Source organism: Cordyceps javanica, chromosome 6 (genome assembly GCF_051103115.1).
Source record: "Cordyceps javanica chromosome 6, complete sequence".
In the NCBI taxonomy this organism is placed as follows: Eukaryota; Fungi; Ascomycota; class Sordariomycetes; order Hypocreales; family Cordycipitaceae; genus Cordyceps; species Cordyceps javanica.
The window spans coordinates 2,240,204-2,258,862 of NC_139300.1; the positions used below are offsets into that span (position 1 = coordinate 2,240,204).

The 18,659-nt window shown below is 55.2% G+C and overlaps 7 protein-coding genes across 7 annotated transcripts; 4 read left to right on the top strand and 3 right to left on the bottom strand.

Annotated features, from left to right (window-relative positions):
• Positions 1 to 321: 321 nt before the first annotated feature.
• On the bottom strand, positions 322 to 1,038 carry V2A60_009113 (uncharacterized protein; the record flags this gene model as incomplete). Its single annotated transcript, XM_083260381.1, has 3 exons — positions 322 to 382; positions 440 to 703; positions 758 to 1,038. 3 exons carry the CDS (start codon positions 1,036 to 1,038, stop codon positions 322 to 324), a joined length of 606 nt encoding a protein of 201 aa, XP_083116507.1.
• A 1,434-nt stretch (positions 1,039 to 2,472) lies between these two features.
• Positions 2,473 to 3,899, top strand: V2A60_009114 (aldo/keto reductase; the record flags this gene model as incomplete). Its single annotated transcript, XM_083260382.1, has 9 exons — positions 2,473 to 2,723; positions 2,790 to 2,866; positions 2,921 to 2,941; positions 2,991 to 3,061; positions 3,122 to 3,212; positions 3,263 to 3,350; positions 3,404 to 3,435; positions 3,509 to 3,537; positions 3,600 to 3,899. 9 exons carry the CDS (start codon positions 2,473 to 2,475, stop codon positions 3,897 to 3,899), a joined length of 960 nt encoding a protein of 319 aa, XP_083116508.1.
• Positions 3,900 to 4,512: 613 nt separating this feature from the next.
• Positions 4,513 to 5,723, top strand: V2A60_009115 (translation initiation factor eIF2B subunit alpha; the record flags this gene model as incomplete). Its single annotated transcript, XM_083260383.1, has 4 exons — positions 4,513 to 4,540; positions 4,614 to 4,668; positions 4,744 to 5,569; positions 5,622 to 5,723. The coding sequence occupies 4 exons, from the start codon at positions 4,513 to 4,515 to the stop codon at positions 5,721 to 5,723; spliced, it is 1,011 nt and encodes a 336-aa protein (XP_083116509.1).
• A 316-nt stretch (positions 5,724 to 6,039) lies between these two features.
• Positions 6,040 to 9,403, bottom strand: V2A60_009116 (C-type lectin protein; the record flags this gene model as incomplete). Its single annotated transcript, XM_083260384.1, has 9 exons — positions 6,040 to 6,466; positions 6,582 to 6,934; positions 7,028 to 7,794; positions 7,860 to 8,146; positions 8,200 to 8,221; positions 8,360 to 8,455; positions 8,512 to 8,750; positions 8,859 to 8,977; positions 9,152 to 9,403. 9 exons carry the CDS (start codon positions 9,401 to 9,403, stop codon positions 6,040 to 6,042), a joined length of 2,562 nt encoding a protein of 853 aa, XP_083116510.1.
• A 1,852-nt stretch (positions 9,404 to 11,255) lies between these two features.
• On the bottom strand, positions 11,256 to 13,102 carry V2A60_009117 (amidase signature domain-containing protein; the record flags this gene model as incomplete). The annotated part of the gene is made up of 4 exons (XM_083260385.1): positions 11,256 to 11,512; positions 11,574 to 12,230; positions 12,288 to 12,699; positions 12,752 to 13,102. 4 exons carry the CDS (start codon positions 13,100 to 13,102, stop codon positions 11,256 to 11,258), a joined length of 1,677 nt encoding a protein of 558 aa, XP_083116511.1.
• Positions 13,103 to 14,113: 1,011 nt separating this feature from the next.
• V2A60_009118 (major facilitator superfamily domain-containing protein) lies at positions 14,114 to 15,731 on the top strand (the record flags this gene model as incomplete). The annotated part of the gene is made up of 4 exons (XM_083260386.1): positions 14,114 to 14,239; positions 14,294 to 14,397; positions 14,450 to 15,500; positions 15,585 to 15,731. 4 exons carry the CDS (start codon positions 14,114 to 14,116, stop codon positions 15,729 to 15,731), a joined length of 1,428 nt encoding a protein of 475 aa, XP_083116512.1.
• Positions 15,732 to 16,064: 333 nt separating this feature from the next.
• On the top strand, positions 16,065 to 18,341 carry V2A60_009119 (ABC transporter ATP-binding protein; the record flags this gene model as incomplete). Its single annotated transcript, XM_083260387.1, has 1 exon — positions 16,065 to 18,341. The coding sequence occupies one exon, from the start codon at positions 16,065 to 16,067 to the stop codon at positions 18,339 to 18,341; it is 2,277 nt and encodes a 758-aa protein (XP_083116513.1).
• Positions 18,342 to 18,659: the final 318 nt, after the last annotated feature.

Below are 18,659 nucleotides of genomic sequence, written 5' to 3' on the forward strand. Positions count from 1 at the left end.
GAATGAGGGATTGTATACTGATTCCTCACACTAAAAGCCTGGCCCACTGCGCCGCAGATAGGTGCAGCAGTATAGGTGCAGCGGGCGGCTACGGGGACATCCCGAATGGATGATGGAAGTGACTGCACTAACAAGTAGCGCTCTTTTGCAGGGTTCAACTCATGTTCGGCGACTGCGGCATTTACGTAATTCACGCATTCAAACCTCTGGCATACAATGGTAATTCGGAGTACATCGCCATATTTTCCAAGTGTCGACTCCGACTGAACATTGGCATACATCGTTGCGGGATACCGAAAGAGTCAAGATTGTACCACTTGGTTATCCTCTGTAGTCCGTAGAGGGGTACTTCTCTGTCAAGTACTTCATATTTGCAATCATTCTGTGTGTCAAATAGTCAGCCAAACACGCGTTTCATGTCCAAGACAAGCTTGCTTACTCTGCTTTGATGTCCTTGAGGCCCGATACCATGATGCAGAAGTGGAAATTAAACCTGAGCTCATAAAGCATAAGGCGATCTTCAAACTCGGCTGCTGGGTGACAAGGAGGATTGAACGTTTTGTACACGCCGAGGTGGACTGTGTTGAGGAGATTTCGTTCAGGTCTCCAATTGCCAAGCTCATACTCATTGTGTGCATAGAATGCAGCAGCGTCGAAGATGACAGGGTCGTCAGTTTCGAGATTTGTCGAGCAATTGCCACACCTTTCAAAAAGTTAGATGGATGCTTTCAGTTCCGTTCCAACAGAGAAGTCTCACCAGAGATCGCCATGAACCAGTACTGGACGAATACGGCCAGACCCTTGCTCAAGCGGCCCGAGCAATCGCGGAATAACGCAGTCAAAAATCGGCTGTATGGCCTCAATGAGCTCAGGCTGGTCACCATTTGCTTGTAAATCCAGTGCAAGCATGTGACGCAGCCCATTGGAGAAGAAGACTTGCCATGAATCGTTCCAAGTGTTGTCCTGCGGAATGTTGCCGTTGCATGTCGTGACGTGGAATCCAAACTGGCCTGTTGGACTGACGCTTTCTTGGTGCATCTTGGCCAGACTCGAACAAGACTTTTTCGGGTCAGGGATATTCCCTTTAGCCATCTCGACGAAGCTGGACAAGAAAAAGTACATATCCGTAGTGTCTTTACAGCGGCCCCAGGCGATAGGTTTGGGTGAAAAATCCGGCATCGCTTGATTGATAGCGGTCATGCCCTCGAATTCGCCTTGAAACATGGCCTTTCCCAACTGTCCACGTGCGGTTTTCAGGAAAAATGCACACTTTTGACCTGTCTCCGAAACGGCAGTGATTTTTGCCGTTTGTGTCCAAAGAGACGATCGGTAGGCAGTCGCTTCGGCAAAATCATAACCGGTAGGTAAAGCTAGATGCGTTAAATAGCATCACATGTCAGCATTGCAGGGTTTGTGTGCAAGGTGGTCTTTACCAGCTTTGACATTTCCATCAATCTCTATATACTGGCCGGGTATGGGCTTGTCAGAGGGCATAGTAGGCGTCGAGGGCTCGGAGAGTGCCTGTGTCGTTATCCCCTCGCTCACAAGTATCAGTCTGGTCCAAAATATCACTGTGGAATGGTGCAGACGACAAGTGGTTCAATGCAGGTACGGTTGGACCCTCCATTGTGATACGCAATCATAAGTTGTTGGTTTGAATCATGGCAATATTTAACTAGATACGTTGTACGGCAGACACTTCCTAATATCGGCCCCGCCAGGAGGCCCAGCCCGGCCAAGCGTTCATTAGGTAGGATCGACCGGCTGGCTGGCTGGCAACTGGGTCTTCCAATGTAACTTGGCGCCGCGTGGGCCCTCTGCGACACGTCGGCGAGAAGAGCAAGGCCCGCAGTGTCAGTTATACAACCGACACCATAACTATCAACGAGTACTGAATATCGTGCCAAGGGTCTGCAACAGTGACTGCTGCTTGCCCTAGTAACCGTAAAAGATCGTTACTGGGCAGGACGGAGGCCTCTGACCTTTGTTGCCGTTCTCACATTCGGACTTCTCGCCACGCCCAACAAGGGCCTTGCAGCTTGAAGAGATGGAGGATACTGACCTAGGACCTAACTGATTGTGTGGATACAACGCAGCCTCAGTGCCTGACCACGGGGGCTGGCGGGTACACGACTTGTTCTCTATTATTAGTAGCAAAACAACAGATACAAGTCGCTCAAACTACAACTCGACTCTGATAAACGCTATTCCCTCTATGGAACCTGTCAAGAGGAACTTGGTCTATTGCTAGCTATGGGAAAAGGCCCGTGTTTAGTGGCCCAACGCCGGGTAGGACGAGTTAAGCCAACGACACGTCTTTGGCGCTGGGCATGATGAATACTCCACCATCTATCACCTAAATTCGAAGCGATTTACCCTAGACAGTCGTTCTTGTAGCATCATTCATTGAACTGATAATGCATCGATTCTTCTACGGGCTTGGGGTAAGAAAGGTTTTCAATACGCATCAGAATGTCCACAAGTACAAATTTCCCTATCGGCGCCCAAGGTGCATCAATCCCCGCAATCGGATTTGGAACCTTCCAGCCAGACGTGAACCCAGCAGCCGGCGTGACCGAGGCTGTCCTGCGGGCACTTGAGGCAGGCTATCGACATATTGATACAGCATGGATGTATGGTAATGGAGAGGCCGAACGAGGCGTTGGTGAAGCTCTTCGAAGGTGGAAAGGGAAACGAGAAGAAGTTTTTATCGTGACTAAACTGTGAGCAGCGCAGAACGCTATTCCTCTTCCTTCCCATGTTTCGGGTGCTGATATCTTCATAACCAGAGCCAACGCCCACCATAAGCCAGCAGACGTCGCGGCGGCCATGGAGCTCAGCCTGAAGAACCTCGGCTTGGAATACGGTATGAGCCGCAAAGACCGCACCACAGGTTGTTCGGGCCACTGACCCTTTATAGTTGACTTGTACTTGATGCACAGTAGGAATGAAGCCATGCACCGGCTAGCCCACGTTGATGATGTTTCTAGCCCCGGTCGCGTACGAACGAATTGGCAAAGGCGAGGACGAATGGCTAACCGTCCGACTTCCCGGCGGAAAGGTATTTACGTGATACCCTGATAGAAATTGTGAAAACTTTTTGGCTAAATGGAGGAAACAGCCAAAACTTGATATGGCGTTGACTCAACGCTACGATCAAACTTGGAAGGCCATGGAGGGGCTCGTCAGAGCTGGCAAAGCCAAACACATTGGTATTCAATACCAGAAGAGACGACAGAATATACAAAACTAACTTGACAAGGTCTTTCAAATTTTAGCATCCAAAAGATGCGAAAGATTCTCAAGACTTGCACGATCAAGCCAGCCGTCAACCAGGTGGAGATTCACCCGTAAGTTGAATGTTTATGAATGCAAGAGGTTTTTTATATCTAACTACTGAAAGGTACCTTATTGAGAACGATCTGATCAATTTTTGTAACGAAAATGGCATTCATGTCACGGCGTTCTCTCCACTGGGTGGCAAGCCAGTCGCGGCTTGCCAATGCAGACATCCCCGGGCCGCTACAGAATGGAGTGGTATGTTGGCTAGACTATTAGATGGGACATTGGTGCGTCACATATACTAATACTTCATATAGATCAAATCCATTGCTGAAAAGCACGGCATCACGCCCGCCCAAGTGCTACTCAAATGGGGCTTGCAGCGCGGCACCAGTGTCATTCCGAAAGCCTACAAGCCTTCCCACATTGCGGAGAATTTTGCTACTTTGGCGCTTCCGAATCTTTCTAATGAGGACTGTACTACAATTGACCAAATCAGAAAGAACGAAGGCGAGGTCAGGTTTATCAATTACCTTTCGCACTGGGGGTTCGACATTTATAGACCTGGACCAGAGGATCCGACCGAGGAGCCAGAAGTCGTCCTACGGCAGAATTAAAGAAATTTTCACGAGAACCCCAGTATCTTGTTATATCCCTGTCATACTCTTTCAAAAAAAATGATCTTGAAAAATTCATCTAACACTATTATGTGAGGATGACGTGTGAAGTGCAAGAATACAGCGGCCTACTAAGTGCCTAGCCGCCTGTAACTCAATTTATAGCAGGCACAGCCACTATAACCTGGTACTATAACTTCTAGCTAGGCCTGTGGCACGGCATTCTATTCTGCTCTCTTGAAAACAGAGCAAAGGCAAAAAAAAAAAGCAAAAAGAAAGAAAAAAGAAACTGGTGAACGATTTCCAAAAGTTTTCCTTACGAGTTGAATGATGGAAGTATTTCCAAAAAACGCGAAAGAAAAAAAAAGTGATCGACTCCCTTATAAAGCCTGTTACTACCCCGCCATCTGTACCGCCAGAATGCCCTCCACCAAAAACTTGTCGACCCCACCAAACAACCAAGTCGAGGCTTGTCTAGTAAATTTTGCCCTGCGACAAACCCAGTGACTCAGCCCAAAAAATCGTCCCTCGTCCACACTGTCATCTCCTGTTGCTTCTAGCCAAGACCGAAGCTCCTTTGGTGCCTCGCACGCTCCTAGATAATTCCGTCAACATGGCGACCCATGCAGCAGCAGCAGCCGGTACGCGCATCTCTGACAGCTTCTTTCCCGACGCGCGCAATTGGCCTTGAAACTGACCATGAACACTCCGCAGACGGCGCCAGCGCAACGCTGCCCTTGCGCAAGCAGCCCAACGAGACTGATTTCGAGTACGAATGACCCCGCCGTCTTTCCCAGGCCCTTGGATAACTTCTCCCCCCATCTGACCCTTCCTCCTCGCGCAGCATCGTCTCGACGTACCGAAACCTCCTCGCCCAGGACCCTGACCTGACCAAGCCCGTCGCCGCCATCGAGTCCCTCATCGAGCTGCTCAACTCGGTACCCTCCACCACGGTGTACGAGACGCTCGACACCGTCAAAGCCCACTGCGACCGGCTCAAGGCCTCGGTCGAGAACCCCGTCCCGCTCACCGCCGGCACCGACCTCTTCCTGCAGTACCTCATCTCCTCCCTCAAGCAGCAGGACGGCGCGCCCAGCTTCGACGCCGTCCGCCAGCACCTGCTGCGCAACGGCCGCCTCTTCGCCGCCCGCGCCATCGCCGCCCGCGCCGGCGTCGCCGAGGCCGGCTGGCGCTTCGTCACCGAGGGCAAGGCCGTCCTGACGCACGGCAACTCGCGATCCGTCCAGGCCGTCCTCGAGCGCGCCGCCAAGATCGGTCCCGGCAAGTTTCGCGTCGTCTACGTCCGCGACTCGGCCCGCGCCGAGGAGAGCGACGCCGTCGTCAAGGCCCTCCGCGAAAAGGGCATCCCGGTCGCCGAGATCCCCGGCGCCGCCGTCGGCCACGCCATGGGCCTGCTGCGGCAGGTCGACATGGTCCTCGTCGGCGCCGAGGCCGTGGCGCAAAACGGCGGCATCATCTCGAGGATAGGCACGTTTCAGATTGCGCAGCTGGCCAGCCGCGCGCATATTCCGTTTTACGTGGCCGCCGAAACGCACAAGTTTGCGCGCAAGTTCCCGCTGGACCAAAGAGATATTGGCTTCGAGCAGCACTTGCTAGACTTTACGACCGAAGGACCGAGCAAGCAGCCTGTGGATGCTGTTGATTATACCGTGAGTACCTAGACAGTTTAATCTCAATAGTCGGGCGTGCTAACAAACGCAGCCTCCCGAGCTGGTATCCAACCTCATTACTGAGAACGGCGTCCACCTACCGAGTTACGTATTCGAGCAGTTACTTGAGATTTATGGCAGCTTAAATAGCTGAGAGAGATACGCATAACGGGGAAACAGATATACACGTCACAATCACATCGGGTCACGAAATCTTTGAGGGGGGGAAGCACTTGGGACACGTCGCATCGGGTGCCGGCGTAGAGTTGGAATGTCCTGGCGTCACGGAGCAGCAGAGTAAACCATCTGTTGCCCCATATACCACGCCGGCGCGGGACAATTTAGCCTCCTAACAGAGCAAACAAAAACTAGATCCTAAAGAGCCTAGCATAATCATGGCAGATTTCAAAACAATATTATAACGAGTTCACAGTCCCGGGGTCGAGCGAAGGGTCTTGAGTGCGCGCGTCCTAGGTGATATTGCGAACAAGGCGAGCGCCAGCCCACGCGTACGGATAGTTGCGCTGGTACCAGTTGACGAAGCTGCGACGGCCCGCGATGCGCGGGTGCGTGGCCCACGACCCTCCCAGCACAATGTTGTGCTTGCCGTCAAAGAAGTCGGCCGTGTACGCCGGGTACAGCTCCATCGGCTCGAAACCTTCGTGCCGGGTGAGCGGCGAGCTCGTCCACTCCCACACGCCCCCCATGCCCGCCTGCCCGGCCAGCGTGTCGCCGCTGGCCGTGACGGGCTGCGGGTGCCACGTCTTGAAGCCGACGTTGGCACCGTCGAGGTCAATGTACAGCGAGGCGGCGTCGCGGCCGCTGCTGCTGCTGCCATTGACCGCGGCCTCTGTGGTACCGGGCGGAGTCTCCTCCACGCCGTTGTTGACCAGATGACTATATAGGGAAAAAAGGAAACACGTTCCTGGTCAGCAAGGGCTGCGGGGAGGGGGTCCGGACAATACCGGTAGTGTGGTTTGAGGGTTGAAAGGAGTGGTGGGAGGACACTCACGCGTTGACTGCTGGAACTCGGTTCGAGAGCTTGCTGTGCATCGACGCCTCCTCCTTCTGCATCTCGGCAAAGGTGTAGACGCTCTGCGCCTCCTCCATGGTCGGGATGCGTCCGCCCATCCAGGCGGCGCAGCCGGCCAGCTCGTCGTAGGAAGCGGCCACGGGCCAGTCCAGCGCGTACTTGAGAGGGACGAGGCCGTAGACGGTGCGCACAGCCTTGTCCTTGAGATACGGCTGCATGGGGTACTCGAAGCTCGCACCGTTCAAAACGGGGCTACCCAGGCCGGCATCCACCAGAGTAGACCAGGAAGCAGGGAGGGTGCTGTTCTTGGTGCTGTAGAGGTAGTCGGCATACTACAGACAGGGGGCGGTTAAATGGGCTGCATCTCGAGGCCCGACAGGAGGCAGGGAGGAGGGGAGGGGTGGGTTGCCAGTTGTTCTACTCACGTCTTCGTTGGTGATGGGCCTGGCCTTGGCTTGGAAGGCATGAACCCTTTGCTTCCGCTCCGGCTTCTCGTTGTCCCATCCAAAGTGGACGGTCGGGTCCGTTCCGCTCTCCGGGTCGTTCATGCCGATGGTGACGGTCTGCTCCGGGACGTCGACCCAGGCGTTGGGGACGCGAGCACGACGGGCCGCGGCGCTGAGGGCCGCGAAATCGGGCACGGGCGTGTGAGGCGGCGGCAGGGTCTTGTCGCTCTGCAGCATCATGTAGAGCAGGGTCTCGATGTGCATGATCTCGTGCTCAAAGGCGACCCAGATCCCGCGCGCGACGCCGCGGGGCATCTTGCCGGAGCCGCCGGCGTACAGCGCCTCGAGGCGGGCGCGCACGCGGCCCTGGTAGGCCGTGATCTCGTCCACGGGCGGCCACTCGTCGGGGATCTCCGAGTGCGCGTGGCACTGCTCCGGGTTGTCCACGTCGGGGTCGATGCCGCGCTCAAAGATGGACCGGTACCGCGCCGGCTCCGTGGCCGGCTCCCCGGTGACCTTGGAGAGCTGGATGTCCAGGAAGGTGGGGATGTGGCCGAGGTAGAAGATGCAGGCGTTGCGGAGCTTGATGGGCTTCTCCTGGAGCTCTTGCCCGGCCAGCATGCCCTTGGTGACAATGTCCCACGCCTGCCACAGGGCCGACCAGTCCTTGAGCGTGGGCAGGACGCTGCTGTACTGCGAGGGGAGAGAGCTGAACGGGACATCGGTCTTTCGAAGCAGGTGAAGACCTGTCACCAGAAAATCGTATTTAGCCGGCTGCAGCAGTTACGGCGTGTAATGTATGCGCACTCACCATAGTCGTCGCCGCGTCGCCAGCGCTTGACCTCCTTCAGACCTGCAGCGCGCCAGAGCTTCTCGCCGCCAACCTGTGAGTATTTGAGGCTTTGTTCAATCTTGAGTCTCTCTGCCTGCTTGATGGTCGTTCCCAGTATATTGACTTCTGTAGTTGGCGACAAAAATGCCTGGTGGCGGCCGCCATCCTCGTCATAGATGAATTCGCCAATGACCTTCCAGTCATCCAGGTGAAAGACTTCGCTACCATAGACAGCATTGGCGTGACGAAGGCCATTGAGAATAAAACTGATAAAAATTAGCCCAAAATCATGCCCCGGGACAGTGAGTATCAAGCTTACGAATGAGTGACGCCCTTGGAATCTACAGCATTCAATGTTAATTGTAGTTGGGTCAGAGTTTCAATATTTTACTTGCCATTATATGCATGGCTGGAGCCCAATTAGTAACTGCGCGTGCAAAACTCGGATAGATAAACTCACTAGACCTTGTTCGGGTCACAGCACGAGTCGATGCCAATTATTACAGAGTCTGTCGGCTTCATAACTTGGGCGAAGCCTTGCAAAAATACGCCAGCCTCGTCACGCGAAAAGTTTCCTGCATCTCGGGTCAGTCAAGGGGAGTGTTAGCTATGCATGTCGCGTTGTGCGCACCAATGCTGGAGCCGAGGTGGATGATTGTTATGTTTCGGTCGCTGTCGGCAAACTGCTTTAACCAGTCCTTGCCGTCGTCATAGGTGCCCCAGAGTCCATGGCTGCGAACGTGCTTGTAGTCGGGGATCTGCAGCAGCGTGCGTTGCAGTTCATCTTCAGACAGATCGAGCGCATAGTAGTCGATTGGCTTGCCAATGTTTTCAAATGCATCTAGGACCAGCGAAATCTTGCGCAAATTGCTGTGATGCGCCAAAGAAGAAAAAAACTGCTTGTCAGCGCTCGATACATTCATGGCATAACTAACAAGTGGAATCAGAACAAAGCAGCTCGGCGGCTGTGTTTCTTACCCGCTTCCAAGCTCGACAACCATGGCCCCGGCAGGGATCAGGTCCGCCATCTCGGCGGCATGTTTCTTGAGAAGTTCAATTTCGTAATTGGTGAGATAGTATTCATCCAGATATGTAATCTGAGCGCAAGGTTAAGATCAATGTCCAGGCAAAAGGTTGCCGTCCGGGGGTAAGAAGGAGGGAGGGGGGGGGGGGGGGGGGGAAGCGTGGGATGCGGAGCTCGCTGATCTGGCAGCGACCGGGGCGAATAAATTCAAAAAAAAAAAGAGAGGCCTCGAGCAAGAATGACATACATCCTCAAACAACTGCAAGCCTTTTTCATCGTAGAGAAGCAGCGTCGGGAGCGTTCGATGACCGCTGACGGGGTTCAGACAGCTGGCAATCTCCTCCTTGAGGTTGAAGTCGACCTGCTCGCCGCGAATGTCGATGATGTCAATATGCTGCGTCGGCATCTTGCGGGGCGTCGCGACGTCGCCAGCTGCGACGAGCGAGCCGCTGCCAAAGGCGACGGGCTGAGCAGCAAATGCCTCCCTGACGGCGGGCATGGTTGGCAAAAGATGTTTGGGAGATGGAAAGACGTGAAAGCTTCCGAGGGGAGGTATAGGATCACTAGATGGTCTCGTACGGCGTTGAGATGCTTTTAATGGATAAAAAGGACGCGACAAATAGTGTCCGGATTAGATGGGTTGGTAATCTAGATGCGCACAATCGATGAAGCGCATTAAACCGGCCAGTGGGAACACTCTTCAAAGCTTATAGCGTTCCCGCAGCTGCCGACTCATTCAGGGCACATACTTACAGCTACTATGTACTTACCCACCGTGCCGTTGCTACATGGTGCTCTAAAGGTATCCCGCGTGGTCTTCACGCAGAGACAGCTTGTACCTTTCACGGTGGGTGCAAGTATTCTAGACCACAGCTAGTTCACGGGTTGACAACCTTTGGAAGCGCTTCCTCTCCACCTTGAACCCACCACGACTCCGCACAGAAGCAAGGATGCAAAGGCCAAGCAGCTGTATCAGTAAGTGGTGCGAGATGGTCCGAAGAATACGGAGTACACCCAGGCCGAGGTGCTTTGAAAGCAAAGGGAGCGCTGTGAGCAGAGCTGTGGTGTACGTATTTGTGTGTAGCGGAAGGGATGGCATGGCATGGGTACCAAGATTCCACAGCATCAAGCACCCACTTTGGCGCACAAGGATGGGCGATCTTCCATGAGAAAGTGCATTCACGGTCATTCTAGTAAAGGGCGCGGCGGCGGGCGGAGCATCGGCCCAGTCGCTGAGTGGCTCAACCCGTCAAGCCCGTCAACGCGGGGTTTTTGCTCCTTTGGAATCATCCTGTCAAGGAAGCCCGGCAAAAGTTGACCAAACCCGCATGGGGCCGGGCTTTAGCTCGCCGTTGGCTGGAAATGGGCGGGACAAAGGTTTACGAAACTGGCATGACTGGTAAGTACGGGGATCCGCCAGGGCCATTTCCAGTCCGCGTATGGAGTACTCCGTACGGAAGTACTTTGGTTTGGATCGTGTCGTCACCCTGCGAGTGGGCAGTTGTCTTTATTACTCAGTAGTTCTATGTTCGACATGCGCTGTCCTACTTTAACGTATGCAGAGAGATGTGCGGAGCTGTAAGACATGCGACGCCGCCTTGAGACGGCTCAAAAAAAGGGCGCATGTATAACAGATCAGAGGAGCCAAGGAAGCTGCGAAATGGAGCGACACATGCTTGAGAAGTGGCCACGGCATCTGCATCAATGATGCTCACTCGGCGCACATTGATGGCGGTTCCATTTGTCATGGGTGCCTCCAGATGGCTGCGACGCCTGCCGATCATCTTTCCCGGCCGGATTATTGTGGCGAACCTGCCACGAATGAGTAGGAAAGAGTTACTTGATTCGTAATTTGCTGGGTGGTTCCAGCCATTTGACACTATTTCGGGGTGTCGTATCGCAGTCTATATAGTGCCCCGAATATAGCTCTCGCGGTGTCATGCATATTCATCTACTATGCACGCTGAATGATGATGGCACATGCAGCCGAGCTCTGCGCCGATTTATGCCGGATGCAGGATCTGTGATCAAGGCACTGGTTGAAAACTTTTAGAGTGCAAAATCGCCACCGGGGGTCTCATGGTTTGATAGCTGATTGCAATGGGCATACAAGACTTGATCGAGCCTGAGTCGGTGTCGGAACCGGAGCTTGGCCTTTCGCACTTGCCAGGCACCAGTCCGTGCTAGTTGGCTAGTGCAATGTTAAAATAGACAGGCTAAACAATTTGTTCGTAGAGTCATGATTTTCCTACATAATAAATCACATCAGTCAGGGCTGGGGCATGGATAGCCAGACTGACATCCTTCCTTGACTTATATACAAACGTAGTTATTCTCTGTACATCTCACCACTAGCCAGAAAGGGCCTGCAAGACACTCTGGGTCATGCCCAGGACCTTTTCTTCCTCGAGCTTACGAGCAACAAGCTGAAGGCTAATCGGCATGCCATCGAGGAGACTGGGGTCGTATTCTGTATTAATCGCCTGGCATGTGTCGCTTCGGGCCTCGTAGTCTTGACCGAGGAGATCGACGCTCTTGTCTACCGTCAATCCGGTCGGGAAAGACACGGCCGACACATCCAGGATATTAAACACAGCCGTGTACGCAACTAAAACGATGAACAATTAGAATGCATGGGTCGAGCGCGAGATCGTATAAAAAAGGCTCACCGTGTCTGGTGCCTTGGTGCCTGTGCGTCACGTACGGCATAGTAGGCAGCAGCAGCGCATCCAGGCCAGCGTCGTTCCACCGGTCCAGGTTCGCGTTTTGGAACGCCGTCCTCTCCGTCTGCAGATTCCACACGTCGTAGACGCTCATCGGCTGCGCGTCGCGGTACGCGTCCATCTCGGGCCGCCACGGCTCCCCCGTGCGCTCGAGCTCCTTGCGGATCGCCAGCGCCCCGTCGGCGACGAAGAACTTGCCAATCATGGTGAGGCTCTGCAGCATGTCCGTCGGCTGCCAGTCGACCACGTCGTGGCCTGCCCGCAGCAGCTTCGTGACCGTGTGTCGCAGGGCGCGCGCGACGGGCGGCGTCGGCCGCACGAGCGTGTCGTCCCACATGACGCCAATCCTGAGCTTCCTGGGCAGCTCGATGGGCTTCCACGGGAGCGGGTGGCACTTGGCGTCGCGCAGCCAAGGCTGGCTGTCTATCACCACTCTGCTATACATGGAAATGTCCTCGAGGGTGCGTGCCATGGGGCCGTTGACAGACATGACTCCCTCCTGGCCAGGCATGCCTGAGCGGCAGTCACGAACAGGGAAACGGCCGCCAGAGGGGCGCAGAGTAAATATGCCAGTACATGCAGCGGGGATACGGAGTGATCCTCCTGTCATAATTCAGTCAGGGATATTGAAAAAAAAAGACGTTTTGCCAATGCCCTTACCGATATCAGTTCCCACCCCAATCGGACTACCCTTGAGTACTAGCAGGGCCGACTCACCACCCGAGCTACCACCGCTCGTCGTCTGTCTATTCATAGGGTTCAGAGTACGACCAAACACATTGTTGATCGTCTCAGCAATCATCATGGCCGTAGGCACATTAGTCTTGACGTAAAAGACGGCCCCTGCCTCCTCTAGTACCTTGGCCAGCGTGGAGTCGACCGCGGCGGCATCCCCAACATGGGAGGAGAAACCGACTGTCGAGTCCAAGCCAGCGAGCTTGAAGTTGTCCTTGAGAGAAATGGGTAGCCCATGAAGGGGCCCAATGGGCTGGCCAGTCTTGGCGAAATGCTCGTCACGAGCGCGCGCGGTTGCGATGGCGCGCTCAAAGCAGGTTTCCGAGAGACAATTCACCTGACGACATTGTTAGCCGGGACAATGTCGAAAGTAAAATGGACAATCCTACCAGTTGATGCGCTGCTGCCGCACGCTTGCAGAATGCCCGGGTCACGGTCTCTGATTTCAGCTCCCCAGAGGCAAGCCTGGCAACCAGCTGTACGGCTGTCTGTTCTGTGATGTCGAGCTCTTCCCGGGTGAACCAGCCGGAAGTGGCCGGCCACGCGGTAACATCATCTTGCGAGTCTGGGGGTAAAAGGCCTGCCGGCACCCGCCACTCGTGCGGGATCGAAGCGCTCAGAAAGGCTCTTTTGCGGGCGCCGATATTCTCCCAGATGGGAGCCGAGCTCTCGGCCGCCTGCCGTCCCTCCACCTTGGCGTGGAGGACATAAGTCTGCTTTGATTCAGCAACGGTCCCCATGCTGCACCAGTAAATAAGCTGCGGCGAGACTATAAGAGGCTAGAGGGATTGCACGAGGGAGGAGAGGGAAGACGGGGGGAATAAGAAGAAAGGGGTACGAAATAGGAATATCGAACGCAAAAAAAAAGAGCAAAGAATCTGCGGAACAGCAGGCTGCAGCCGAATTATTGATTAGGACCAAGCCTCCGTGGACATATTTCCCCCGCAAAACCCGACAACGGCACCCGCCGGGGCCGGAGTGATGTGCGCCGCCATCGTGGGGGTGCGCGTGGCCGTCTGGCTGGAGAACTACTGGGGGAGGGGTTCATTACAAGGTAGTCTAACCTCAAACTTGGGCAAGCAAAACCTGAAGGCGCAATTTAGCAGCTTCTTCGCGCACAGAAGGAGAGCCCTGATGCATATGTATCGTGCTGTATTATGAGTGTACTGACTCGACATATCCTCATTTCGAACAGAATCTCCCTCGCACTTTTAGAGTACCTGGCAGTGTCTTCCAACTACCCTCATCCTTTGCGCCCTCTGTTAGAGCTTTGATTGACTGTGGCGTTGGCACCTAAGTAGTTTGCTTAGCCGTCTCTGTCTAGGTAGACTCCGAAGCGCCGCGGGGGGGCTGCTATAACAACGGACTGGCAGTCGGGAAATGCGTCGGACTAAAGGCCGCGTTTTCTCCTCTTTACCATCAACGCCATTCCTACCGGTCTCGACTTCTCATATATTGCATAACCGCAAACCAATATTGGTAGCGGTAGGAGGCCATCGCCCACCAGTGTTCGGCCGAAAGCTAACTAGTGAATGACCTATAGCGGACGTCAACGGCCTTGTTCTCCACCAAAAGGGTCATCCTCATCGGACCTGACGGGTCTGCTCAACTTTTCCACTTGCTCGATTCATGGCCGTCCGTTCGACACAGTCCATCGTGCATGCTGTTGGTAATCCTTTTGGTATAGAGCAACAGGCGCCTACGCCCTCTGGCAGTCGCCCTTTGTAGGCGCCGCGCGAGCGAAGACAATGATGGCCGTGCGTGGCAAGGTCAAGGATTATTTTCACAACGTCTACCAGCCAGGCGAGCGCGTGCTCATTCAGAAAATCGACTTTTTCATCTTGACGTTTTGCTGTCTGAGCTATTTTGTTAATTATGTACGTTTTCGGAGATGATTTGCCTCGCCTAGTGTTGGTACTGATACGCCGCAGCTCGATCGCAGCAACTTGAACAATGCCTACGTCTCCGGCATGAAGGATGACCTGGGCTTCGTCGGAGATCAGTTGACGCAAATCAATACTTGTTTCACTGTGGGGTAAGACGATGATGAAAAATGGCGACGCGCGAGAGACTGCTAACTGATGTAGCTATGTTGTTGGACAAATCCCGTCAAACCTGTCGCTGCACTATGTCAAGCCACGCATCTGGTTCCCCCTTATGATGGTCCTCTGGGGCGGGCTCACCATGGTCACAGCCTCGGTGCACACCCCCCAGTCCATCATGGCGATTCGGTTCTTCCAGGGCATCTGCGAGGCCTCCACCTTTGTCGGCACGCACTACATCCTGGGCGCCTGGTACACGGAGCGCGAGCTGGGCAAGCGCAGCGGCATCTTCACGTCGTCCGGCCTCGCAGGCACCATGATTGGCGGCTTCATCCAGACGGGGCTCAACCGCGGCCTCGACGGGCACGGCGGGCTGGCCGGGTGGCGCTGGCTGTTCATCATTGACGGGCTCATCACCATACCCGTGGCCCTCTACGGCTTCGTCTTCTTCCCCGACACGCCGCAGACGACAAGGGCATTCTACCTCACCGAGCGAGAAAAAGAGCTCGCCCGGTCGCGCGTGCCCCGGACGGCGGAGAAGCAGTCCCCGATGACGCTCGCCTTTGCCAAAAAGGTCCTCACCTCGTGGTACTGGTGGGGGTTCGTGGTCCTCTGGGTCATTGCCGGCGAGACCGAGTCGTTTAGCAGCAACGCGCTTCTGGCGCTGTACATGCAGAAGCACCCGGTGAACAGGTATACCAAGACGCAGCTGAACGATTACCCGACCGGCGTGCCCGCCGTGGGCATCGTGTCGACGCTGTTTTGGGCCACGCTGACTGATTTCCTCGGTGGCAAGCGCTACCTTGTTGGATACTGGATCGGTATCACGGGCATTGCGACGTCCATCATGATTCTGGTAGCCTCAAATAACCCGACCAGCTCCTCGTCCACATCTGTCGTCTTTGCTGCGTACTACTGGGCGGGGTCTGTATACGCATGTCAGGCAACCTTTTTCGCCTGGTGCAATGATGCCATGCGATATGAACAGTCTGTCTTCCGGGGCGTGGTCTTGGCTGGCATGAATCTCGGAAACAACGCTGTGAATGCGTGGTGGATTCTCATCTTCTACGGTGCCTCGCGAGCGCCGTGGTTCATTGTGAGTTTCTGTTTGCCCAACTTCTACTCGATTCACGGGATTTTTTTCTTACTAACGAGATTTTTTTTTCTCTTTCCCTCGTAGCGCGGCATGTGGGCAATGATTGGATGCTCAATCGCCTTGATCTTCTGGAGTGCTGGGCTGTCTTATATGGCGCGTCGGAACCGTCGCCACAGGCCAGAGGACTGCGTACAAGTGCATGAAGCTATGGCGCGCAAGGCAGAAAGTTGAGCCCCGAATCGCCGTCATGAGCGGCGATCTATCTAATAAAACCATTTAATAAGTGAATGAATGTCATGAGTCACACCCAGATTTGACTTGTTCTTGTAGCGGAAATGCCCGACTCGACGGTGCTGAAGCCTCAGAAAATAGGCATACAGCCTAACTAGTCGCAGTCGGGAAGAAAAAAAAAGTTGGATAAACGGGTTCCCACTGTAGGAGTAGAGTCGGCCACCCCTTGGCTTTTGCAAGGAAAAAAAGAGTCGTTCTTTCTGTCTATCGACACATTGCAAATCACCATGTCACCTTAGACTGATTCATAATTCATTTCCTCCTCGTACCATCATGTCCGGTCTCTTGCCGTGGACAGTGTCGGTCGCGCGCCAGCAAGGTAGGATCGCGCTGCAACGATCGCCCACCTCACAGGCGGCGACCAGGTCCATCAGCACAAACACAGGCGTCCAATCGCATCAAAATCGCCATATCCAGGCCAATACTGGACCCAGGTGGCAGTCGTCACCGATTGGCCGTATCCGATGTCTCGTGGTCGTCGCGCGCATCACCAACGACGCGCCATGCGCTGTACCAGGGGTATCGAGATCTTTTAGCACCTCACCACATGCTGGACAAGCTGCAGTGACAAAAGGCGACAACAAGGCCATCAAGAAAGATGATGTCGATGATGATGATACTGCCATTGATGACGCCGAAGCCAAGGCGCCCGTCGTCGAACAAAAGCACGCTGCGCAGCTCTCGAAAAATGAGGCCGAGACTGACAATTCCACTGGCGGTCTCTTGCGCCTCCTGAGCATCGCCCGTCCCGAGGCCAAGCCGCTCGGGCTCGCCACCGTCTTCCTAGCCGTCTCGGCGACCATTACCATGACCATTCCGTACGCCGTAGGCCGGATCATCGATGCCGCTGGCAAGGCCGGCATCGTCGAGGTCGCCGGCCACTCCTTTACCCTGACCCAGTTCATCCTCGGCATGGGCACAGTGCTCACCATCGGCTCCGCCGCTTCCTTTACGCGCAACATCATGATGCGCATCATTGGCGAGCGCGTCATTGCGAGGCTGCGCTCGCGCCTGTACCGCCGCACCTACACGCAGGATGCCGAGTTCTTTGACGTCAACCCCGTTGGTGACCTAATCTCCAGACTGGGCTCCGACGTCAACATCGTGGGCGACTCGGTGACTACGAGCGTCACGTACGCACTGCGATCTACGTTCAACACGATTGCCGGGATCTCCATCATGCTGTGGACCAGCGCAAAGCTCACAATGCTCATGCTGGTGATCCTGCCGCCCATGGCTGTGGGTTCCCTGATCTACGGGCGCTTCGTGGAAAAGATGAGCAAGCGCGTGCAGAAAAACCTCGGCACCTTGACCAAGATTGCGGAGGAGAGACTTGGCAACGTCAAGACGAGCCAGGCATTCGTCGGAGAGCGCCAAGAAGTCCACCGGTACAATAACCAGATCCGCAAGGTCTTTGCGCTGCGGAAGCGAGAAGGCATCGTGACGTCGACGTTTTACACGTCGACGCTCTGGGCGGGCAACATCTCGTTCCTCATCATGCTGACGGTCGGCAACAGCTTCATCCAGTCCGGCGCCATGACGACTGGCGACCTGACGGCCTTTGTCATGTACGCCATGTTTGCCGGCACGGGCATGATGGATTTCTTCTACACCTACACCGAAATCATGCGCGGCTCCGGCGCAGCTCAGCGTCTCTTTGAACTGTCGGACAAGAAGCCGCGCATCCCGCAGAGCGGCGGCGCGCGCATCGCGTCCGCGCAGGGCGCCGTCAAGTTTGCCGACGTGCATTTCGCGTACCCGACCCGGCCGGACGCCAAGATCTTCAACGGGCTCACCTTTGAGATACCCTCTGGCAGCAACGCCTGCATCGTGGGGCCCTCTGGCCGGGGCAAGTCCACCATTGGCACGCTCCTGCAGCGCTTCTACGATCCCGTCAGCGGCACCATCAGCATCGACGGCCGGGACGTCTCGGGCGTCAGCGTCAAGTCGCTCCGCCGCCGCATCGGCGTCGTCGCGCAGGAGCCCGTGCTCTTCTCCGGCACCATTGCCGAGAACATTGCCTACGGCGTGCCCGGCGCGACCGAGGCCGAGGTGGCGCGCGCCGCCCGGGTGGCCAACTGCACCTTTGTCGCGAGCCTGCCCCGCGGCCTGGAGACGCAGGTCGGCGCGCGGGGCTCGCAGCTGTCGGGCGGGCAGAAGCAGCGCGTGGCCATTGCGCGCGCGGTCCTGAAGCGGCCCGACATCCTGATCCTCGACGAGGCCACCTCGGCGCTCGACGCCGAGTCGGAGACGCTCGTCAACCAGGCGCTCGGCAGGCTCTTCGAGGGCAGCATGACGACCATCTCCATCGCGCACCGCCTGTCGACGATTGAGAAGGCGGACCTGCTGATCGTGCTCAACGCGGACGGCGAGGTGGCCGAGACTGGCACCTACAGGGAGCTCTCCGCCGACAAGGAGAGCGAGTTCAGCAAGCTGATGGAGAACCAGATGCGCTCCCCGCTGGCGAGCAAGCCGGTCGAGGATGTCGAGACGGTCATGATTGATGCAGAGGCGACGGAGGAAGCTGAAAAGCGGGAACCCCAATTGTAGCTCGCGGGGACGGCTGCACTGGATGGGTTATTTTGTAATTTTCATGTATTATTTTGTATCATATTAATCATTACCCAGCTAGATGAATAACACCATCCTTGCTCTGCAGAGTCATAAATCTGATCTCATCAGAAGCTGGCAGTGACAGAGTGTAAGCACGCGTTGGCTTGAGGTGCGGCCAAGGATTAGAAAAGTATAATAAGAGAGATACGCTGTTTTTGACATTATGTATGGCCATGGCCAAGTAAAGACGCTACAACTTGCAAGCATCATCAGGGTGTGAATCTGCGCATCTTATCAGAAAACAGCCCGCTGGCT